At 41.6% G+C, this 24593-nt stretch overlaps 2 protein-coding genes and 1 non-coding gene across 7 annotated transcripts; 1 reads left to right on the plus strand and 2 right to left on the minus strand.

The window, feature by feature from the left end:
• Positions 1–3387: 3387 nt before the first annotated feature.
• LOC144065626 (uncharacterized) lies at positions 3388–24027 on the minus strand. Of its 5 annotated transcripts, none has more exons than XM_077588624.1 (6): positions 23678–24027; positions 22041–22358; positions 4912–4996; positions 4126–4245; positions 3950–4067; positions 3388–3784 (listed from the first exon to the last, which is right to left on the minus strand). In XM_077588624.1, the coding sequence occupies exons 1-3, from the start codon at positions 23787–23789 to the stop codon at positions 4983–4985; spliced, it is 444 nt and encodes a 147-aa protein (XP_077444750.1). In that variant the 5' UTR covers positions 23790–24027; the 3' UTR covers positions 3388–3784; positions 3950–4067; positions 4126–4245; positions 4912–4982. The 5 variants fall into 5 exon arrangements, with proteins under 5 accessions (XP_077444750.1, XP_077444748.1, XP_077444746.1 ...); XM_077588622.1 differs by having other exon boundaries at positions 21764–22358; positions 23678–24024; XM_077588620.1 differs by lacking the exons at positions 3388–3784; positions 3950–4067; positions 4126–4245; positions 4912–4996 and adding an exon at positions 10392–15694 and having other exon boundaries at positions 21764–22358; positions 23678–24020.
• trnai-aau (transfer RNA isoleucine (anticodon AAU)) lies at positions 5082–5155 on the minus strand. Its single transcript has one exon. It is a non-coding gene; the product is annotated as a tRNA-Ile (tRNA).
• On the plus strand, positions 10051–19781 carry LOC144065632 (transient receptor potential cation channel subfamily V member 4-like). The gene is made up of 5 exons (XM_077588633.1): positions 10051–10068; positions 17344–17546; positions 17636–17751; positions 18668–18820; positions 18893–19781. Exons 2-5 carry the CDS (start codon positions 17344–17346, stop codon positions 19081–19083), a joined length of 663 nt encoding a protein of 220 aa, XP_077444759.1. The 5' UTR covers positions 10051–10068; the 3' UTR covers positions 19084–19781.
• Positions 24028–24593: the final 566 nt, after the last annotated feature.

The following is a 24593-nucleotide window of genomic DNA, read 5'->3' on the forward strand; positions in this document are numbered from 1 at the left end:
ACTAGGACCGGGCATCAGCCGGCCCGTAAGTAATTCAAATGGGGCAAAATTTTTGGTTTTGTTTATGGTTTGACGAATCGAGAGTAGAGCCAATGGGAGGGCTTGAACCCACGACCTTTTGGTGCCGTACATTATTTTGCCAATTTCTCTTTCCTGTAATTACACCAATTAACTAATCATACTAAAAATAGGAAAAATGCAAAAAGCAAACCAGGCTGCCTTCTCCTCAGGAAAACAGCTTTCCCGTTCTCTGCAATAGCCACACTCATATCCTGGGTTGCTCTCCATGTTTCCTGTTGAAAAGCACAATCTCCCTCTGCCAACCCAAATTTAATGTGTTTCTTTAAAGTTCTTTCTTTTATGCAGACATATGATTAGCCTCATCCTCCAGTTCCAATCGTGTAGTGAATAATGGCATCTGGTACATTCCACCAAATTGGATTTCCATATTTTTCCGGAACTAAACATGGAAACTCTTGTCAATTCAGTCAATGTTTCTATTAACACAATTTGGATGCCATTATCACAATAAATCAATAGTACTTTGGAATTTGGTATCAAACATTGTTTTTTCAGTGCTCCTAAATTTTGCATAGCAGATTTGTTTCTCCACTTCAAATTTCACGTTTGGAGTACTGCTGCTTTTACCATTAAAATTTCATTTGACTAAACAATTTTCCATAATTTTCATCAAAAATTGATTTCAAATTTCTAAATCATTTTCCACCTTGATATCTGATTGATTATATCTTGATGGTCGGCCAATTAGAAACACAAAAAGACAAACAAACAACCATTCATTTACACTCAGTGGTCTGCAATTTTTTAGACATATTCTCATAGTCATTCATTCTTACGACTCACGCTAAAGCATATTTCATCTGTTGATGGGCAAAACAAGATACATGTCCCGTGCACTTGAACATGCATTGTTTATTCCATCACAGAGAAATCATGCCTATCCTAAATGAATTATTTTATCTAAACTTGTCAGGTACAATTTACCTAATAATTTGGATCCATGCCATCTCTGCATTGTTTTCTCCATGTTTGACATCATTAATAATTTGGATGATTCTTAATACTTAAGTCTAAATCGCAAATCACTCTCATATTGCTAAAATATCTATGAGGATAGCTAAATTCCTATTCTGCTCCAAGCTTGTGTTTATTTAAAATAAGAGACATTTTTGTAGCTCCTTCTTACCACAATTAAAATTTTGAGAAACTAACCTTCCACTTAGCAATTTCCTAATTTAAATTTCAGTGTTTAATAGAGGACCCATAATTTGTCACTAATATATCCCAATTGGGCGACCCCCCTCTTTTTGTTTGTCGGGTGAGGGGTGTGCGCATCTGTGAAGGGGTGCTGGCGATGACCATCGGACCGAGTCGGCGAGCCTCATGACCAGTAGACAGAGCCAAAGCCTTTCAACTGCCAGGGTGCTCCAAGAACCCTCTGAAAATGGTCTTAATAGACTAAATCATCCTCCATGTCACAAAACAACGTACAATGAAAATCATCCATGGGTGGATGGTAGGGCCGGAGCCAGTCAATGAATGATTTCCACCGGTGATCTACAGACAACAGTCCCCCAGTGGCCGGAGTTTCAGGCTCAAGACGTGACCTATAGATTGTCCACCACTGTCCACATGTTCATATTGGTTGTGAACACGGAATCTTTGCACCATTTGGTAAAGTCACCTCTATTCGGAGTGTGAAGGATCCCCTGGTCCGTAAGAATCATCTCCGCCGTGGTAATATTGTCCAGGTGACTGGGCCGGCTGCTGTGGGCCGCCATGGTCTGCCAGTGCCTCGTCCTCCCCCACGCGTAGGCCGCTGTTGCTGTAGTGGGCCATACTGCTGTGCTTGGGGTTGCCATGGGAACAGTTGTTGCGGTTGCCGTTGTTGACTGGGGCAATCACATCTCCAGTGTCCAATACAAAAAAGTTGCCTTGTTGGCCCTGTCCCGAGTACCTTCTTCCCCGGCCACCAGAGAAACCACGCCAGCGACCACCGTATCGACCATGTAACTGACCATCTCGGGCCCCACCACATTCCTGGTAATTTGGAAAGTTGGAGTTCCAACACAGTAGAGATCAAAGGTTCCGGAACACCCTCGACAATAGCCGCTATATGGCCCGTCTCGTGTCAAGCGCACAACTCTGTCCACTTCATCAACGCCAGGAGCCTCCTCCGCCATGAACTTCCTCCCCTCACCAGAGGAGGGGGGGACTTATTTGGTGCAATATCTCTAAGTACCATATATCACTATATCACGCCTCCACCTAATCACCTCCCTCCGCTTTTTTTATTTTTTATTTTTTAGTTCTGCCTTAGCTGTGATGTCATGCTCCTTTTTTCAACGCTACGGACAAACGCTTTTGACCTGTACAATGTAAATTTCCTTCCAACATACAAAATTATTTCTCCAACTCACATTTAATTTAGCTTGTCTTTGAAAACCTGTGCCTCTACATTTCCATACAAACTCATCAATTCATTCCATTCCATTCCCATTCAGCATCTTTCTCCCCATTCCTCTCAAAACGCACACACACACGCACGCACACGCACGCACGCACACACACACTCCATTCTATCCCAAGCCCTCTCAACATTCCTTCTAACACACACACATTTTCAACCTCTCCTCGCATTTTTACCAACGCAGTCATCACAAATCACCGGTTAAATTTAGAATTTGAGTATATTCAATTCTAGGAATCAAGAAATTTAGAATTTTATTAGGATCGATCTAAGAATAAAACCTCTGTGGACCCAGTCGTTTCCCTGCCGAAGACTTATTTTAATACGACCGTTTAGGAATCCCCGATTCCTTTATTTCAATCACAGTAATGTTCCCTGAACAAATACTTTAAGAATCCCAGATTCTTTACCTACTACAGGTATCCTGAAATCCCTGATTTCAATATAATCACGACAATGTTCCTCGAACAAATACTCGGACTATATAAATGAAATTTCTACTGCAACTTCTCAGTAATTTAAACAATCCAATAGCAGAATTTTGACATTATAGAAACAGGAATTCTGCTCACCTTTAGTTGATTTCAGGCCTGCTTTGAGAAGTCGCCGAAGAAGTTTCCGGACAGTCCCGGACTGCCAACCTGTGTAGTCTCAAGTTCGCCGACTTGACCAATAATCCCGTCCCAGACGTTATAAACCATTTAACACGTCCCAGACGTGAGTCGTATTTCTGTCGGACCCCTATTTGTCTACGCAGCCTCTCCCCCCCTCTGACTCACGGACAGGGTCGCCAAATGTTAGACGTATAGTTTTAGCCCCTAACCATAATTCCTTAACTCAGTCTATCCCGTCCAACAATTTGTGCGTGTTCAGCATCGAAGGAAGAGAGCAGGGTATGCGCGTTACTCCACAGATGATTTATTCAAGATATTGATCCTTACAGAGCTCCGGGTCCCTTTCCCAAATATAAAACCAGCTGAGCGTCGCCCTGCTTCAGTGGAGGATGAAAGAGACTAAAGTCCAAACCCGCGTTTGCCCAATTATAGTATAACACAGATGAATATTCATTCGCTGAGTTTAATGACATGTGGACTGTCCCACGACGTTCTGCGGGGGTGTCCTCTCCTAGAATCTGCTTGTCCTTGAATCCACATCTGGCATGGTCGCCCTCTCCAAAGGAATTCCTTTGTGTCTGGTATCATCTGGACCATCGCCCTCTCCGCGGGGATCCCTTTGTCCCTGATTTCATCTGGACCACTCATCACTTGGGACCACTTATCACCTGGACCACACCTTAAAGCAGAAACTCAAACAAAAGACCTTTTGTTCATTGTGATTGAGTTGAGAACAATAGTTTTAATCCTACTGTGGTACTATATCAAAATGAAACAGCTACCATAAATGAAGGAGTAAAATATGTCTTATTCTTCATTCATCAACACTGCTTTGTCTACAAACCTCCTGGGACTTCTTCCATGAAGATCTTGATGAAAGAGTCCTCGATGAGGGAGCACAGATACTGGACGATGTTCCGGTGCTTCAGTCGCTTGATCAGGCAGATTTCCTCGTGGAGCGGCTGGGAATATTTGTGTTTGTTAGTGGCTGTCAAGTGGAAGGACAAACAATCCACTCACGTGCTGTCCTTTTCTGGAATCTTCTTGATGGCTGCTAACGTCCCTGCCGGCATACACCACCCCGTACGTGCCTTTCCCGAGGACCACTTTGTCCCTGTTTTCGTTGGTCTCATACACGTACTGGGAAGGGAAATGCGATAAATTATTCTGGACGGCAATTTAAGATTGAATTGTATCTTTATGGTTATAGAACTATACTTCCATTTGTAAAAGTTAGATTCAAATGTGAAAAAAAATTGTTGTCATCAGGTTATGCACTTTTTGTTTAGAGTCTTGGGCAAGTAATTACTCTCTCAAGAAGGGTTCTATGTCACTTGTGGTTAGCTTAGCTTTTAGCGTAAAGTTAAAAAGATATCCATGAAAGAGTGAAAATGTGACCACAATGCTCAACTATAAATATTTTGTGATGTGTTATTATATTCTAATATTGATAGACATACGCCAACTGTGTCTAATCTCGTATTCGCGCATGCTAGAAATTAGCATGACAAGCTAAGGTTCAGAACGTTAGCCCACTAGCATTAGCAAGGTAGCTCAGTCAACTTACCAGACAGATAGACAACTCTGTTACAGCATTTTGTTGATTCTATTTTAAGAGTTTTTACATCTTTATTTGGAGATTTTTGCACTTGTGACGACTATTAAGAGTAATCATATTGTCATTTTTAAAGGCTTCCTCATTGGAGGCTAAGCAAAGTTGAGAAACACTGTTCTGCCCGCTTGAGTATGAAGACAAATTTAATTTCACAACAATTTGGGAAGGAAAGAAATGTGGTGGGAACAAACCTCAAGTATTCCCTCACTGAGATGATTCACATCCTGGGTGGCATCTTCTGCCTTGTGGAGCTGAGAATTTATCAGATCACAGAAACTGAGGAAACATCAAGACAAGACATTATGTTATATTTGGGCAAAAGAAGTTGTATTAGGCAATTTCAACTATCACAGAGAGGTCATGGCCCATGTGGGGGTTGAACCCACGACCTTGGTGTTATTAGCACCACACTCTGACCAACTGAGCTAACTGGCCACGTGTCTGATAACCCAGATTTTGCCTTTTGCCTGACGCAAATGCAACACGTCAGCTAGCTAAACAGTTATGTTACGGCAAAAGAAGTTGGAATAGGCAATTTCAAATGACTACGGAGAGGTCATGGCCCATATGGAGGTCAAATCCACGACCTTGGCATTATTAGCACCTCGCTCTGACCAACTGAGCTAACCAGCAAGTGCAAATATCAGATTTTTTTAAATTTTTTCTAAATTGGAGTAAAAGAACTGGATCAAAAGCCCTAAATAGTCAGTTTTTATAGATCTAAAGCAATGTTTATTTGAGCTTTTTTTCTCAGTATTGGAAAATGTCTTTTAATCATGTTTTTTATTTCAAATGGAAACTAAATATTTTTTAATTGGAAAATGGAAAATATTTGTATATTTAAACTAAAAACACAAAAGAAAAAAAATGGATTAAAAATTGCAATGATTAATTATAAAAAGGGGAAAATCAGGAAATGTAATGTACATCTATAATAATTTCCTAAAACAGAAAGTCGGCACTCATGATTTACTTTCCCGGGCCGCACAAAATGATGCAGCAGGCCAGATTTGGCCCCCGGGCCACCACTTTGACACCCATGCTCTAGAAAGGTCTTGCCCGTTTGGGGATCAAACCCATGACTTAAACATTTTCAGCACCACGCTCTGACTAACTGAGCTAAACAGCAATGTGCTGGGTTTGGCTCAGGTGCGACTGGCGGGCGAGTCGGCACGGAGATGAGGGGAGCTTGGACGGGGGAGGTCGAGCGGGGAGCTCGGACGGGCGAGGTCGAGCGGGGAGCTCGGACGGGTGAGGTCGAGCGGGGAGCGGCGAGTTGGAATTGAAAGTGTTTCTAATAGGGTACCGAAACGTTTAGGTCTCCCGGGCTGCACTGGCATCTGCCCCCACATCGGAGCCAACTCACCACCAGGTTGTGATCGGTTGACAGCTCCGTCCCTCTCTTTACCCGAGTATCCAAGACATGCGGCTGTCCTGATGCCAAGTGCACATATGGACACCCTTATGCTTGAACATGGTGTTCATTATTGCCAATCCACTACGAGCGCAGAAATCCAACAATAGAACACCACTCGGGTTTCGATCAGGGGGGCCGTTCTTCCCAATCACTCCCTCGAGGTCTCACATCAGCATTGAAGTCCCCCAGCAGAACAAGGGAGTCCCCATAAGGAGCACTCTCCAGCACCCCCTCCAAGGACTCCAAAAGGGGTAGGTACTCTGAACTGCTGTTTGGTGCATGCACACAAATCAGGTGCCGTCCCCCCACCCGAAGATGGAGGGATGCTGGTAGTGTCCAACCCCCCTTGAGAGGGGTGGTACCGGAACCCAAGCTGTGTAGTGCTGAGCCAAACTATGTCGAGCCGGAATTTCTCAACATCACGTTCAGGCTCTTTCCCAACCAGGGAGGTGACATTCCACGCCCCAAGAGATAGTTTCTGCAGCCGGGGATCGCCTTCTTTGGCCCCTCTCACAGGTGGTGAGCCCATGTGAGGGGGAACCCACGTCGCCTCTCCGGGCTGTGCCCGGCCGGCCGGGCCCCATGGGTCTAGGCCCGGCTACCAGGCGCTCGCCATCGCTCCCCTCCTCCGGGCCTGGCTCCAGAGTGGGGCCCCGGTGACCCGCGTCCAGGTGAGGGAAGATGTCGTCCAATAATGTTGCTCATCATAAGAGGTCTTCTGAGCCATTCTTTGTCTGATCCCTCGCATCAGACCAGTTTGCCATGGATAACCCTACCAGGGGTACAAGGCTCTGGACAACAAAGCTCCAAGGGTCACTGGGACTGACAAACCCCACCACTGGGACACACAAACCCCACCACCACGATAAGGTAATGATTCGTCGGTGGGGTATTATTAGCTTAAGTGCAATTTTAAATTCAACATGGTATCTTGATTTGTAAATCCCGGGGCCGAATGTCTCGTACCGCGTTTTTTATTGTAATGGAAATTTTTAAATGCGTAATGGATGACTCTGTGAATAGCAGGACTAACCAAGGCTATGCCAGTCCCCGGCCGAGACCGAAGTTCTTGCGCTGGTGGTCCTCAGGATCTCCGTCAGCAGGTGGGAATACCCACGTGCTCTCAGTATATCTGCTTCGATTTGATTGATTAGTTTTGTGAGTAACCTTGTGAAGTGTGAAGTTATATGTCAGAAGAAGCAGAGTGGTGCAGCGGAAGCGTGGTTGGCCCATAATTCAGGGCTCAATGGATCGAAACCATTCTCTGCTACTAACCTAGGTTCATTTTTTGTAGAAGCAAACCACCCCACTTCCAAGTGTTACCATTGCTGAGAAAATTTGTTCTTGAAAAGTATTAATTGGGTAAAACTTCTCTTTTCTCATTTTCTTCTGAGGGATTCCTACTGATCAAAAATCAGATCGGAAATCTGGCCTGATCGCATCATTTTCACAAGATCGGAATTTGATAAAAAACGCAGTTTTTTTGAAATGCCTTGACATTCTCATGAAGGCGGAAGTGATACCGCGAAACATGTCAGGTAAGGCCTAAAATTCATTGTGAAAAAGGAACAGAAAATAGTCAAATAGGAAAATTCATTTTTATTTCATTACATTTAGTCCATTTTTCTTTTTGTCATCTATTTCAAATATTAACAACAACAAGTGTTTAATTGCATTCTAGTTTCATACACTTTGAGAGCATGTTCTCAACAAAAAGAAAATGCAGTACCAGTTAAAAAAACAACTGAACAAGACAGGTAAAAAAAAAGTGAAAACAATCGAAAATTACATCTAAATATGAGAAAAGAAATTCCTGTCCTTAGGAATAAAACATTGGCAATAAACTGAGCAAAAAAGTTGCTCTCTTACTGAATGTTTGAAAAGGTCTTTGCGCTGTGTGGGTTTGTTGTGTGATGCTTTAAGTTTTCCTTCCAAATGAATGTTTGACTACAGAGTGGCCAAGAAGAGGGGTTTCAAATTCTATACGAGAGGAAACTGAGAAGCGTACTTGTCATTAAGGTGACTTGATGACTGGGCTGTCTCGCACTGTCTTTGCCAAATATCTGGATAAAACATGATTGTGCTGAATGGAGGTAGGTGTGTACGCGAGCACGGATCCTCCTGTCTAGAATTTGGGGGACGCAGTCCACGCGAGACTTCCAAATATGTCGATAACTGCTGTTTGCTCGATTTTTGAATGTATTTTTTTTCTGAGGAAAAAATAAATAAATAATTTAAAAAAAACAAAAAAAAAATAATTCAAAAACATAACGCCAAAAATACATTTTGAAAAACAAAGAAAAAAACCATCAGACAATAAATTAATTTGAAAAACGAAGAAAAAAATACTTTAAAAAAAACAACACCAAAGATGAATTAATTTGAAAAACGGCCAGGACTTTATTTTATTTTATTTTCAAGGTGAGTGCGATAAGCTTCCGTAAACCTGAACCCCATTAGATAGAAATTAATTCAACATCACCTTTTATTTTGTCTCATGAAGGTCCCCTAACATAATGAAACAAAACATAAACAGCTCACTGAAACGAACATGGATGTAATCTTAAAATTCCTTTAGTACACAACAGACAAACTGTTAGGGTTGCTAGGTTTTGTTATGCTTTTTCCCGCCTGGTTTCCTGTCTGAGTGATTGCCCATTGTGTTCAGCTGTCGTGTCTCCGCCCCTGGTGTATCCTTCCTCCCTCTTGTTTCCCAGGTGTTCCTAATTGTCTCGTCAACCCATGTCAGTCTATTATAACCCCACTGACTGCTTTGTCATTGTTGGATCGTCTGCTGATTACCATGCCATGTTTCCACATTTTCCTCGATCCAACGTGGCGCTCCTCGTTCCTCGCTTTCCCGTGTCTCCCCTAGTCAGGTTTTGTTTTGTTATTTGACGCCAAGTCTTTTGTTAGTCTATTGCCTCCGGTTTAAGTTATTAAAGTTTCGTTTGAGTACTACTTCCTTCTCCTTGCCTGCTTCACTGCAATTGGGTCCAAAAGATGTAACACAAACGGAGCATATAACAATACCTATATACAGTAAATTCTCGCTATTCTGTGAGAACAGTGTCTTGCAGCCATTGTAAGCGTCTGTTGGCTTATTTAAAAATCCGCTGCAATGCTCTGAAGAAGGGTAAGAGCAGCTCAAAAAAGCCCTGGATATAACTCTTGGCATTCCCAAGAATGCCAATGATGCCATGCATCTCGCCATGCTGGAAGGTAACTGAACATGATGACAAGATGGCAAAACATTTGCTCACGAATCAAGTCCAGTTTGCTTACATGTCACCTTCATCTCTCCTCCTTCAGGTTTTGATGAATGCATTGAGTCACAAGGAGAGTTGCTCCTGCAGTTTTCCTTCAAGGTCTGGGATTCAAGAATAGCCTTGAGCATGGGAAAAAATAGACAAATCTTCCTCTTGAAGTCCTTGGTGGTGTGCAAGGTGGTCAAGGATGCTTAGAGAACGAGTACATTTACAAGAAAAAACTCATGCGAGTCATCCTTAACCCACTTCGTACCGATGCAATGTTCTCCATCAAAATGTTCATCATGCCATTTCTTCTATAGATGGCAGACATCAAGCTGACTGAGCACCTTAAAAGAGACCCTGCACGTTTGCTTTTTTAGTGGCCCACCGTTCCTGGAGGTCGAGCAACATTGTTCTGAAGGTTAGTTTCATTGTCAAGAATAAAAGTTCAGCAAGAATTATGGTCAACATTTTCATCAAAAAAGCACTGATTAAAAAGTGCTTGTTTTTCAAATTGTCTTAACATTTTAAACATCCTCTTGTCAATAGGCTTCCACGATTGAGACCAAGTTGTAATGAATTGGCCATATGCCAAAGCTAATCCAGGAGCACACCACTGACCTGAGGGGGGCAGTCAAGGAGACAAATACCAAGACGGCCAAGCTCCACAAGACGCCAAGGTAGGAAGCAGGGAAACTTCATACAATTCAAGAGGAATCTTGGTTCAGTAAAAGTGACAAAAAGTATTGCTTTTTTTAATGAATAATAATCCAAAAATGTGATTGGCATCCTCAGCCACTGTTGTTTTCACTTGACTAAGTACCTTTTTAAAAATGTATTTTTCAATGTCATTGTAGTATTTACTGAAAGTAACAGTTGAATTATAAAAATTGCTTTCGACATGCATGGGATTGGAAGTCATGTGAAAAGTGTAAAAGCAACGTTACACAAGCCCATGTCTGTAGGAGTAACGGAACAAATTGTGTCCGGCAGGTCAGCGAGAACCATTGAGGCCATGTCACTGTCCATTGTTTCACAACCATGGTGTCTTCCATCAGTCGATGCTCCAAAATGAAGCATGGTTTGACTTTTTCAGATTGGACACAATAAACATCAAGAATAAAACAAAGATTGAGTTATGGTGGGTTTCCAATCCTTAGCCAACATGTATTCTCGTACAAAGGGCCCAAGGTCTTTAGCTGAGTGAGGAGATATCATCATGGAAACATGTGGATGAGATGGTGACATGGGGAGATCCGGCGGGTTATCCTTCATGTACCATTTTAATTGTTCATCAGGCAAATGTGTATTGAAAGCAGCTCCGGGTTACCAATAAACAAATTGCCACAATGTATTTGCCAAGTATGTCCTTCAATTGTTTGTAACGAATCAGTATAGACCTCTATACCTTGCCTATCATAGTAGAGCGTGCAATGCAAGCAGTCAGAAACCAAATCATATGTACGTAGGTGCTGTACCCAGGGCAGTCACAAAGGCCAGTAGTGTTCGGCTTGTTTCCAGCCGTCGGAGTCGGTGTCAATGCGAGCCCAGTAGATGTCAGCTGATAGATCTGTAATACAACTTCAGGAATAGGCACAGAAAAAGTGAGATCAATTTAAAGGAAATAGGTTTATTACCAGACTGCAAGATGGAGAGAGAGCTCTAACAGTGGTGAAGCGCTCAGCGTGGTGTCCTTTGCAACTCTCTCTCCGAATGAAAAGTGGGTCAGTCTTTATATAGGAAAACAGGGAAATATTTCTAAGACAGTGATGTAGGACAAAGTTTATGTAACCAAAACTTTAGGCTGATATGGTTAGACATTTGCAGGGCTAAGTTGTATGCAAACACGATATTTTTATAGCTCACACAAACTGCCGCAGCCTATCTTACATCGCGCGATTCGAACAAACAATTATTAAGCTAGTTGGCCACATCGCACAATACAAGCAAACAATTGCAAAGCCAGCTAATTAGCCTATCTTACATTCCATGATCTTGAAAAACAATTGCAAAGCCAGCTAGTTAGCCTATCTTACATTCCACGATCTAACAAACAATTGCAAAGCCAGCTAGTTAGCCTATCTTACATTCCACGATCTTAACAAACAATTGTAAAGCGAGTTTGGCCACATGGCGCGACATGAACAAACAATTATTAAGCCAACTGGCCAGTCTATCCCACACAGCAAAGATTGGGGCAGTTGCTTGGTGGTGCCTTGCAGGAGAGTCTTGGAGTTAATGTCCATCTGGACAGGACACATCTTTATAAGGTCCTGGCCCATCAAGTTGACAGGGCACTTTGGAGCATAGATGAAGGAATGAGTGATAGTCAGTGAATAGATCTTAGTGGCTACTGGGGAAGTTAAAGGCAGGATGATCTCTTCACCCTTGGATCCTAGTAGTGGTATGATAAGTTCACCAATAGGCTTTCTCAAATGCCCGTGTTACACCCTGCATTCGATCTTAACACACAGGGGGAAATAATCAGAACAGTGAGATGTTGTTGTTAGTTCAATCCAACTTTTACTGTAATCAATTAACACAAAAACCCATAACATACAATTTAACCCATATATATACATTATCAACACATTAGAACCCAAAACATAATGTACAATTACACCTATATATATAAATATATATTAGCAACACTTTAGAACCCAAAACACAATGCACACACACACTCGTTCAACACACGGTCATAACTTGTTATATCTTTTACTTTTACAACTTCTAGTAGTCCTACTATTATTCAACAGGGCAAACAATGCAATATCAATAATATAACATCATTTCTATGACCGTTATAGACACTGTCCAGGATAATGGTGGCCGAAGGTAGCGTGCTAAATGCTATTCCATGTGCGTGACCCGAGACTCTCACATTCACGCCCGTAATTCAAAAGTAATTAAACATTAATAACCATTATCTCTTTTCTCACACGCTAAACACTGTATATTACAAACCCCAAACTCAAACAGCCTTTACAACAAACAGCATACCTTGACACACAGGGGGAAATAATCAGAACAGTGAGATGTTGTTGTTAGTTCAATCCAAACTTTTACTGTAATGATTCAACAGACCTCCCGTGCCTCAAGCTATTTGCTAAGACATCAATAATCGAATACCGATCTACTTTAACATGCCCCACACTTGCCATGTGGATCCAAGGATCACCAATCGAACACCGATACACACATTCAATCCAAACTCGTCATAGCTTCTTTACATGCAATCGTTAATAAATCAAACACTCTAGCATGTCACACTAATAAATCAAACACTCTTGTATGTCACACTCTCCCCCACAAAAACAAATGTCGTCCCGACATCAGTATATTCCAAATATCTTCCCCTTGTTGGTTGTAATGCTGAACAGTCTAGCGAACTTGTCATTTCACATCCTCTTCTGTAAGCTGATACTCATGAAAACTCCAGGCGGCAAGGGCCACAGTTCAAACATAATCCACAACTCGTACGGTCCACGTTCACTGGATGGAAGCTGTAATCACAGTCCGTAACAGTCCATGTTCGCATAATACATGTCACCCTTGTAGGCTCAAGCCTGTTGGAGTCCATACATAAAGGGTGGTTGAATGTAATATGGCTGCAGGTGTACTAACCAAGGAACCACTCCTGGTGCAGGGTAAGCAGGTAGCAGCTGATGTGGTGACTGAGTACTATAACAGGAGGGGACACCAAGCTGATCATAGGTCGTTCGTCGTGGTGGATGTCTCTCCCTTCTTGGCCGTTCATAAGTCAACGCCTCAGGTTCATTCACAGTGGTTGGCGGAGAGGTCTCTGATAAATGATCATCACGAGGATCTTCAACAGCCAGATTTGTTCCCTCACCAGGCAGGTCCTCCAGCTGATAGTCATCTTCTGCTTGTACTGGTCCCGAAGCAGGGCCCTTCATTTCGAGTCTCTGATTCGCTGGCAGTGGCCTGTGCTTAGACTCCATCCCTTGGGCATCTCTCTCATTTAGCACCTGGAGGGGCTCGTAGTGAAAGTCATCTTCGTAACCACTGTCTTGGTCTGTCTCTTGAAGATGAGATACCGGCTGCTGTTTATTTCTCTCCATACTCTTGTCAATTTTTCCTCCTTCTGGTGTTAGGTTTTTTATCAGGATGCGCTCTCCTGGTTGTAGCACGGAGCTCCTCACTTTGGTGCCATAGTGCTTTTTACCTCGTTCTGCAGCTTTTCGTACACTCACGGTGGCAATGGTGTACGCCTCCTCCATCCCTTGTCTCCCTTTCTCCACTTTGGCCTTGTATAACTCCAGCTTGTCAGCTTTGATTGCGCGTTCTCTCAGCGCATCCAGTTCATCACGATAGGCGCGGGCTGCACGGGCATCTACGAGCAGCTTCAAATTCTCCTGCTGGAGCCTCTTTATTTCTTCCTCCATGTTTTCCTGCTGGTGTCTGTTGTCGAGCAGTTGTTCATTCCTCTCTTCTAGCTCTTGTCTAAGTCGTCTGATCTTTGCCTTTGAATCGGCAGGTTCCACCATCAGGTGTTGCTGAGTTCCCACCTGCTGCTGTTGCATGCTGGGAGGATTGACGATGGCCAGTGGACTGGGTGTGCCACAAAGCACACGAACCACACCTTCCCTTTCCTGAGTTAGCTCTGCTATAGTCTATTCTTTTAGTGGTCTGCCTCCTCGGATTTTACATCCAGCTTGGAAATGTTCTCCACTCCCACACCGATAACAATGTGTGCACTTCACATCTCGCCCTCCCTGCTGACAAGCAAAACACCTTCTTGGGACATAAGCAGGGCGGCTAGTGTTCCAGGGGGGTGCTGGGGGCTTGCTGTAGTAATTTTGTTTTGCAAAAGGTGGCTGGGGCTCCCTAACTGGTCTTCTAACTGAAGGTGGGAGGTAGGACTGAGGCTGAAACATAGCCTGCTGTAGTGTCTCTCTGATCTGAGCTATCTCTGCACTGAGATCTTTAAGAGAAGCAACACTTGCCTTAAGTTCAGTCAACTCCGCTCGTACCTCACGGGACACTTTTGGTTTTTCTTCTCCAGGGCAATTGGTAGGTCGTAGTTCTTCTGAGTGCACCTTGCTAATATGTGTCGCTGCCTGTGGGGTACTAAACTTCTTTTTATTTCTCCTTTCTGTTTCATTAGCATAGGCTACATTTAACCGCTCTAGCAAAAGCTCATCTGAAGTCTTACAGTTCAGCAAGAGAGGCTGCATATCTACTCTAACACTGTCACTCTGGAGACCAGTGAGTATCGTGTGCAAGCACATACGCTGGACTAAACTTGGGTCATACTGGAGTCCTGATTCTGATTCTCGAGATGCAAACAGTACCTTCTGTCTAAGAACTAAGACTCGCATTAAGAAACTTTGAGGAGTCTCTTTGATATGCTGCACTTCTGAAGCTAACTGCACATAGAGGTCGGTAGCACTCCTTTCCTGAAAATGAGCGCGTAGGATGCGTTTGAGTGTGGGAAGAGTGAGGTTAGGTTTCCATTCCAAATAATTACGTAGCTGCAAACTGGGGGAGATAGCTCTGATAACTGCATCAATAATTTCCACATCTCGGTAACCCCTATTCAGTCCATTTTCAATTTGATGAACAAGGCTGGAGAATGTCAGCTTGTCCCTCTGGCCTGGTTCACCTATTTGGCCGGCAATTTTGAAGTCCTTGCGCCAGTATGAGCTTGGCTGGGGCTGGGGAGACACACCCCCTTGAGGGTCTGCAGCATCTGGTAGCTGGGGCAAAGTTATTGGAGTCTCTCCGAATCTTGACCCTTGCTTTCCGTTATCATCTCTTTTGACTTCATGCTTCATATCTGATATTTTCTCTTTCAGTTTCAACAATTCAGACATGCCTTCATCCTCTACTTCCTCTAGTTCTTCTCTTTCTAGGTACTTTACAATGTGAGCCACTAATGATAGACGCGATTTCCGTTTAACACTTCTTAATATGTTAAGAAAATCACATATTTCCAGTAGGTTATTTTCCGTCAGGTTGTTCAATGTTCCTACCACCTCTTCGAGTAACTGGTCCATTTTGTTGACGATCTAGGAGCTCTGTTGACTGTACAGGAGTGAACTCTGAACTTGCACGTCTTTACTGTCCCTCTGATGATCTCGTAGGCCTCAGATGACAAGTACTCAACCGCCAACTTCCAGTTCTTCTTAAACAGCAACACCTCCTCTCATTGCCATCTGCCTGGTTTGTAGTGTTTGGGGGGATTTAGCTGGCTCAGAATTCAGTGAGCAGATCTTGGACACTGGACATCTGAACAGCAATCCCAGCGGTGCCTCCAAAATGTTTCACCCTGCATTCGATCTTGACACACAGGGGGAAATAATCAGAACAGTGAGATGTTGTTGTTAGTTCAATCCAACTTTTACTGTAATCAATTAACACAAAAACCCATAACATACAATTTAACCCATATATATACATTATCAACACGTTAGAACCCAAAACATAATGTACAATTACACCTATATATATATATATATATATATTAGCAACACTTTAGAACCCAAAACACAATGCACACACACACTCGTTCAACACACGGTCATAACTTGTTATATCTTTTACTTTTACAACTTCTAGTAGTCCTACTATTATTCAACAGGGCAAACAATGCAATATCAATAATATAACATCATTTCTATGACCGTTATAGACACTGTCCAGGATAATGGTGGCCGAAGGTAGCGTGCTAAATGCTATTCCATGTGCGTGACCCGAGACTCTCACATTCACGCCCGTAATTCAAAAGTAAATAAACATTAATAACCATTATCTCTTTTCTCACACGCTAAACACTGTATATTACAAACCCCAAACTCAAACAGCCTTTACAACAAACAGCATACCTTGACACACAGGGGGAAATAATCAGAACAGTGAGATGTTGTTGTTAGTTCAATCCAAACTTTTACTGTAATGATTCAACACATCTCCCGTGCCTCAAGCTATTTGTTAAGACATCAATAATCGAATACCGATCTTCTTTAACATGCCCCACACTTGCCATGTGGATCCAAGGATCAACAATCGACCACCGATACACCCATTCAATCCAAACTCGTTATACCTTCTTTACATGCAATCGTTAATAAATCAAACACTCTAGTATGTCACACTTACAACACATATAGAATATTCCATAATAATTCTAACAATATATGTATATATATATATATATATATATATATATATATATATATATATATATACATATATATATATATATATATATATATATATATATATATACATATATATATATATATATATATATATATATATATATATATATATATACATACATATATATATATATATATATATATATATATATATATATATATGTGTGTGTTGAACGCTGTGCTTTTATGTTAGAGTTATTGGCATTAATAAAAGCCATTTTAATGCCCCGGCAGTCTCAAGTTGGCCCTGCAGGTCAGGTTTTGTCCCGACTCCTCCCGGCGGGGCGCCCAGCTGTAATTGGCCCGGAGGAACCGGGCCCCCGCCTCCCCGACGACGCCGCTCAGCTGATTGGAGGAATGAATGAGTGAGTGAGCGAGGCACTGGACAGCCCGGCCGATGTCCCGCCCTCCAGAGCCGTATACCTCACCGTGATTGGTTCATTCAGCTCCGAACACAACAAGTGTCATTAATATCAATGTTGCGGGCGGGCCGCGCGAACATTCATCTTTCATAATTAAGACGTATTAAAACGGGTCCTGCTAATTATCGTCCCGAGGGCCGCGAGTTTGATCTTTCTTAACAAAAATCTTCCTAGAAAGCCAAACTATTGATTCATTCAAGGTAAGTTATTTGTTATTATTTGAACTAACCCAGAATCACAATGGGGATTATTTGTTATGATCAGTTATTTTCGTTGTGTAATAAACATGACTCTTCTCTCTCGAAACTTGAATACAAAGTAAGTATAAAAGCTTTTCTATCTGCAGATGAAGAAATTGAAGTTAGACAAAAAAAGGACGTTTCCTGCAGGAGACATGCAGGGCTCGGTTCTGAGCGCGGCCCAGCCGGACCCCGAAGCGCCCAACGACACCGACAACCAGGAGGAAACGGAAATGGTGGAGCTCAGACCTGAAAGTCCCTCTAACCTCGATCCTCCCAATTTGCCTGGGCCAGGGCTACCTGCGATCACGTGAGTACTTTGAAAGTGACTTTTTTTCTACTGAAAAAGGAGGGAAATGTCATTTTTATTTTTTTTTATTTTTGTGTGTTTCGGGACAGTCCGACGTTTGACTTGAATAGCCTGTTCAAAGCGGCGGCCGGAGGAGACGTCCTCAGCTTGGAAGGCCTTTACGACTACTTGGACCAAAACACGAAGAAACTCAGCGACTCTGAGTGTGAGTGTTAACGCAAACACTTCTCTATTTCCATCTATTTTTGGGATACATTAATGCCGTTGCCAACAACAAGACAAAAGCCACATACTGGTGAAAGAAATCAATTCAGTTTTTTATCATCAACCATTATTGTAGTTTTAAAGATGTAACTATATCATTAACTAATACATGTTAATACATCAATGAAATGTTAGGCTAGTTTTCTTTAAAAAAAAGCTTTTATTTGTTAAAAAAATTGATCACGTATAGTAAGGCTTTTTTCCTTTTAAAAAAAGACCATGTACAGTAAGGCTTTTTTTTTTGTTCAAAAAATGACCATGTATAGTAAGGCTTTTTAAAAAAAAGACTATATATAGTAACGCTATTTCCCCCCCAAAAAAGACGGCAAGGCTTTTTTCCTTTAAAAAAAAGACCATGTATGGTAAGGCTTTTTTTTCGTTCAAAAAATGACCATGTATAGTAAGGCTTTTTAAAAAAAAGACTATATATAGTAACGCTATTTCCCCCCCAAAAAAGACGGCAAGGCTTTTTTCCTTTAAAAAAAAGACCATGTATGGTAAGGCTTTTTTTTTCGTTCAAAAAATGACCAAGTATAGTAAGGCTTTTTAAAAAAAAGACTATATATAGTAACGCTATTTCCCCCCCAAAAAAAGACGGCAAGGCTTTTTTCCTTTAAAAAAAAGACCATGTATGGTAAGGCTTTTTTTTTCGTTCAAAAAATGACCATGTATAGGCTATTTAAAAAAAAAGTCCATGCTTAGTTAGGCTTTTTTCCTTGAAGACCATATACTATAGTAACGCTATTTTCCTATAAAAAAAGACCATGTATCGTAAGGCTTTTTTTTCGTTCAAAAAAATGACCATGCAAGACAGCCTGTCCTCCCAGTTTGACCCATAAAAAATGTTTGTCCCGCAGACCAGACGTGCGGGGAAACGGCTCTGATGAAGGCTCTGCTCAACCTCCGAGGTGGCACAAATCCCACCGTCGAATCCCTCATCAACGTCTCAGAGAGGATGGGTGACATTGAAGCGTTTGTCAACGCGGCTTACACCAACATTTATAACAAAGGTCAGTTTGCATACTCCGCCAAGCATTCATTTTGCATCCATTGTAGAAATGTTTTTCGCCGACGGTAAACAGGGCAGACGGCACTGCACATCGCCATAGAGCGAAGGAGCCTCAGCTACGTCAAGCTTCTGCTCAGCAAAGGAGCCGACGTCCACGCTAAGGCTTCGGGCCAATTCTTCCAGCCGCATGACGGGCAAATCTTCTACTTTGGTGAGTGCGCCGGACTCCACTTTTCACTTTCACCATTTGAGTTTGTCAAATGAACACTCTTCTTCGTTTTTTCTTACTAACTTGTGTGTTGTTTGTCGGTATGGTCTCTTTTGGGAGACCAAGAGAGGGAATGAAGAATATGACATATTTTATTCCTTCATTTTATTGTAGCTGTTGCATTTTTGATATAGTACCACAGTAGGATTGAAACTATTGTTCTCAACTCATTTACAATGAACAAAAGGTCTTTTGTCTGAGTTTCTGCTTCAAGGTGTGGTCCAGGTGATAAGTGGTCCAGGTGACAAGTGGTCCCGGTGATAAGTGGTCCAGATGAAACCAGAGACAAAAGGATCCCCGCGGAGAGGGCGATGGTCCAGATGATACCAGAAACAAAGGAATTCCTGCGGAGGGAGCGACCAAGCCAGACGTGGATTCGTGGACAAGCAGATCTCAGGGGAGGACACCCCTCCAGAATCGTCGTGGGACAGTCCGAATATCATTAGAATCAGCGAATGAATATTCATTTTTGTTTAACTATAACTGTGCAAACGCGGGTGTGGACCGTTGTCTTTTCATCCTCCACTGTGCATTACGACGCGCAGCTGGTTTACAATTATTTGGGAGGGGGCCCGGAGCTCTGTAAGGATCAATTTCTGGAATAAACCATCTGTGGAGTAACTCGCAAACCCTGGTTTCTTCCTTCGATGCTGAACGCGCACATTTGTTAGATGAGATCAGACTGAGTTAAGGAATTAGGGATAGGTGCTAAAACTGTACGTATGTACGTACGTATGTATGTATGTATGTATGTACGTATGTACGTATGTACGCATGTATGTATGCATGTATGTATGCATGTATGTATGTATGTATGTATGCATGTATGCATGTATGTATGCATGTATGTATGCATGTATGTATGCATGTATGCATGCATGTATGCACGCACGCACGCACGTACGTACGTACGTACGTACGTATATATATATATATATATATATATACACATATATATATATACATATATACATATATATATACATATTGTGACAGTATTCTGCGAAGCAGTGGGTCACTATATGGAAACGACAAGTGATGCTCACAAACCCATCACTCGTAGTGAGTCAATACAATCATTACGGTATACATAAAGAGTATTAATTCAAAACACAAAGAGCAAACTGAAAACATGAGCCAAAAATCAAAAATTACACCCCCCAAAAATTAAAATGAACAAAAAGCCACAGGAAGCAGTAAGCCATGGGTTAACGAGACATGGAAAACAGGTGGGTGACACACAGGGGAGGCGACCACAGGTGAAAGCAATGTACAATCACAACGATAAGTTTCAAGCCATCAATATTTTTTTCATACTAATGATTATACATAAGAATATTGAGTATTATCCATTTGTTCAACATTAAAATAAAATAAAAAACAATTCAAATTTGACTTCATATACCAACTGCCAGGTCTATTTACATACAGATCAAATCCGTTTGGATAAATATAAAATGGAAAAATACTCCAAAATGAACCCAAAGTAAGTTCTTATAGTTAAAAAAAGGAAAAGAATGTAGTTTACAAAGCTAATAGAAAATTCTGAAGATTAAATGAAATAAAACAACATTTGACTTGTTTTTCTCTTTTTCAAACAGACACAAATTCACAGCAGACTAATTTTATCAACATGATTCAAAAATGACACGAGAGATTCTCATCATTTTCGCCAATTAATAGATAACATACACACACACATTTGTGTCTTTTAAGTCTTATGAATAAATCCTTGGCAACAAACTTAGTATTATGTATTATTAAGTATTTTTAAGCAACGTGTTGAACCAAAAATTGAGCAAAGAAAGGGCTTTTCGCCACTGCGGGTTGTTAAGTCTTCTTTTCAGGTTCCCTTCTGTCAAAATGTTGGAACATTAACTGCACCTGGAAAAGGTTTTTGAATTGTGTAGCTTTTTAATTAGGCTGTTGTAGCGAATCTGTGGCCACACACTGAGCAGGAAAACATTGTTCTCCTGTGTGGGTTAATAAGTGTTCTAAGCTTCTCCTTTGGGAAAATGTTCGACCACAAACTGAGCAGAAAATTGTTTTTTCACCAGTGTGGGTTCTTATGTGGGTTTTTATCGTTCCCTTATCTGTAAATGTTTTACCGCAAACTGCACACGAGAATGACTTTTAAACTGTGTGTGTTCTTGCATGACTAATTAAGTAATCCTTCCGTGTGAATGTTTGACCACAAAATGAACACGAAAATGGTTTTTCACCAGTGTGGGTTCTTGTGTGCCTTTTTAAGTTTTGATTGTGTGTAAATCTTTGACCACAAACTGAACACGAAAATGGTTTTTCACCAGTGTGGGTTCTTGTGTGGATTTTTAAGCTTTCTTTCTCTGTAAATCTTTTACCGCAAACTGAACACGAAAATGTTTTTTCACCCGTGTGTGTTCTTGCATGACGATTTAAGTGTCCCTTCCGTGTGAATCTTTGACCACAAAATGAACACGCAAATGGTTTTTCACCAGTGTGTGTTCTCGTGTGCGATTTTAAGTAATGCTGTTGAGAAAAGGCTTTACCGCAAACTGAACACGAAAATGGTTTTTCACCAGTGTGGGTTCTTGTATGACTAATTAAGTATCTCTTCTCTGTAAATCTTTGACCACAAACTGAACACGAAAATGGTTTTTCACCAGTGTGTGTTCTTGCATGAATATTTAACTTTACCTTGCGTGTAAATGTTTTACCACAAATTGTACATAAGGGTTTCTCCCCGGTGTGGCTCCTCATGTGTTTTCAAAGTAGACTTTTTCCCAAAGATTTTTCCACACAGAGTATTTCCAGAGTTTGCCGTCCTTAAGACCTTCATTGTCATAAAGCAAGTCTTCGCTTTCTGATAACGGAGCAATTAAATTGTTTGCTTGCCCTTCTGCTGAGCTGCCGTTCGGAGTCTCCGCCCCTCTGCCGGCCACGCCCAGATCATCTTCACTCTTGAAAGGCTCACCAGTTGACACAGTGACATCTTCTTCCTCCTTTTTGATTTGCTGTTGAGGGAACTCTGACTCCTCCTCTTTAATTTGGGGTAAGGTTAAGGTGTGTGCAGGCTCCGCCCCTCTGCTGGTCACGCCCAGATCCTCTTCCCTCTTCAGGAATTCACCAAGTGACCAGGTGACATCATCTTCCTCCTTCTTGATTGGAAGTCGCTTGACTCTCATTTGTTGTTGAGAGAACTCTGGCTCCTCCCCTTTGATTTGGGGGAGCTCGAGTTCCTTTTTAAGGCCAGCAGACTCTTTCCCATCAGGACCAAGATATTCTCTGAAACCTGCAAAGACACGAAAATAAATGATATGTTTCATAATCTGTCTATCCAAAGAGAAGTCCTTTAGGTTAGACTGGGAATGTAAAGTCTTATACTTATATCGGCGGTGGTTAGGCTCGTAACATGACATTAACTTGAAATTTAACTGAAATCAACTCAAATGACTATACACACCCACACATATTCGACCACATGGAACCATCTCAATAAGCTTGTATCTCCAATTTGTCTCATATCTCAAGGGGAAAAAAATGCTCGGAATTTAGCTCGTTTCTCAAATTTCCCGTAAATTGGGACACTCGTATGTCAATGTATTCCTGTAATATGCTGGCTGCCACAGCAAATGTTCAATTAATAAGGAATAATTAAAGCACTTGCGGGTGACCCACATTGTAATCAACAGTTTGAGGAAAACAGAGTTCACCTTCAAAATTAAAGTCCAATTAAGAGCACACCTACACATTTCAATGTTTAAAAATGTTTTGTTTTATTAAACCCAAAGGATTCTTTAATCTCATCTCATTTTCTGAACCCCTTTATCCTCATCAGAGTCGGGGGGGGGGGGGGGGGGGTGCTGGAGCCTATCCCAGCTAACTTTGTGCCAGAGGCGGGGGGGCACCCTGAATTGTTGGCCAGCCAATCGCAGGGCACAACAAGACAGACAACCATTCACACTCACACTCATACCTAGGAGCAATTTAGAGTGTCCAATCAGCCAACCATATCTTTAGAATGTGGGAGGAAGCCGGAGTACCCGGAGAAAACCCACACGCGTCAAAATAAAAAGGTAAAAAAATTGAAAAAAAGCCTTTCTATAAATGGTCATTTTTAAAGAAACTAATGCTTTACTATACATGGTTTTTTTAATTATTAAAAAAAGCCTTATTATGCAAAGTCTATGCATGTCTTTGGAGTGTGGGAGGAAACCGGTGTACCTGGAGGAAACCCACGCAGGCCTGGGGAGAACATGTAAACTCCACAAAGTTGGACTTGACCTGGATTTGAACCCAGGACCCCAGAGCTGTGAGGCCGACGCGCTAACCACTCGCTCCTCTGGGCCGCTTTTCACATTTTTAAGAACTTAAAATAAAAATCTTCAGTGTTGAGTCCTAGTAGCAAGCGGAAGACATGGGAGTTGCTTCCGCATGAAAAATAATTAAAAAAAGAAAAAACATTTTCCCCATAAAAAATCCGCGATCTAGTGAAATGCTGAGGGATTACTGTACTTGAATTTGCAATTGCATTGCACAGATATAGCACTTCTACAATTAGCATTAAGCCTTAATGGTTTAGGAAATATATAGATATAAAAATGGACCCACCTTCTAGTCTGTGAAGGACAACTTTTGCATGCATTATTTTGCAAAATATCGAGTTTTCCTCGTGGAACGTTGGTGCTCTTTTCCCACACGTAAATTCTGATGGAGACGCCATTGATAGCTGCTAGCTAGGCTAAGCTAAGGTAGGCCGCAAAGCTTCAAAGTTCTTCGACGACGTGAGAGACTTGTTCCTTTTATATATGCTAACAGGCTGAGCTAAAGTAGCCCGCAAAGCTTCAACGAGGTCTTGAAAATGATTTTGGCTGATATTTAAGGTCATAAAGTAGCTTATGCTAGACACGACGGGGACCCATAGGTTAAGTTTGGTGGCGAAAACTGCGCATGCGCGGTGGCAGCGTCACTTCCTTCGATTTATAAATGTAAGAGAGTCGGAAATAGGAAATAATTATTCTTCAAACGTTCTGACATGTGATTTGTGCAAAAAAAATGCGCAGGTTTTAATTAAATTAAACATAAATCACTTGAAGATTGCGTCTCAAAAGGAGGCGTCGCAAAACGCGCATGCGCAGAAAAAACGTCCTTGATAATGGAGCTGTTGCTGTTTCGCCGATTGGCATCACGGGAGAAGTAGTTCTTCAATGAAACGGTTTGAACTCGCAGGAATCAGTCTCTTATTTAGGTACCGCTCTCTCGTGGTCAGGAGAACATTTGTTTAATTTTAATTTCAGTATTCGTGGACATTGTACACAATAATTAAGACACTGTCAATCACAAGTTATAGAAGAAGCGCATTTTAAGAAATCATATTAGAAAATTAGCAATTTCTCAAAGGTATTTTAAACCCAAAAAGGAAAAGTTTGTTTCGCCACCAAAACTTAACCTATGGGTCCCCGACGTGTCTAGCATAAGCTACTTTATGACCTTAAATATCATATATATATATATATATATATATATA

Source organism: Stigmatopora argus, chromosome 20 (genome assembly GCF_051989625.1).
Source record: "Stigmatopora argus isolate UIUO_Sarg chromosome 20, RoL_Sarg_1.0, whole genome shotgun sequence".
NCBI classification, from domain to species: Eukaryota; Metazoa; Chordata; class Actinopteri; order Syngnathiformes; family Syngnathidae; genus Stigmatopora; species Stigmatopora argus.

Bases quoted from the DNA above. Each gene is read 5' to 3' on its own strand.
- LOC144065626 (XM_077588620.1), bottom strand. From the start codon at position 13,935: ATGCAACAGCAGCAGGTGGGAACTCAGCAACACCTGATGGTGGAACCT.
- LOC144065632 (XM_077588633.1), top strand. From the start codon at position 17,344: ATGAAGAAATTGAAGTTAGACAAAAAAAGGACGTTTCCTGCAGGAGAC. The intron at 17,547-17,635 runs GTGAGTACTTTG...GTTTCGGGACAG, and splicing joins CCAGGGCTACCTGCGATCAC to TCCGACGTTTGACTTGAATA. The intron at 17,752-18,667 runs GTGAGTGTTAAC...TTTGTCCCGCAG, and splicing joins GAAACTCAGCGACTCTGAGT to ACCAGACGTGCGGGGAAACG.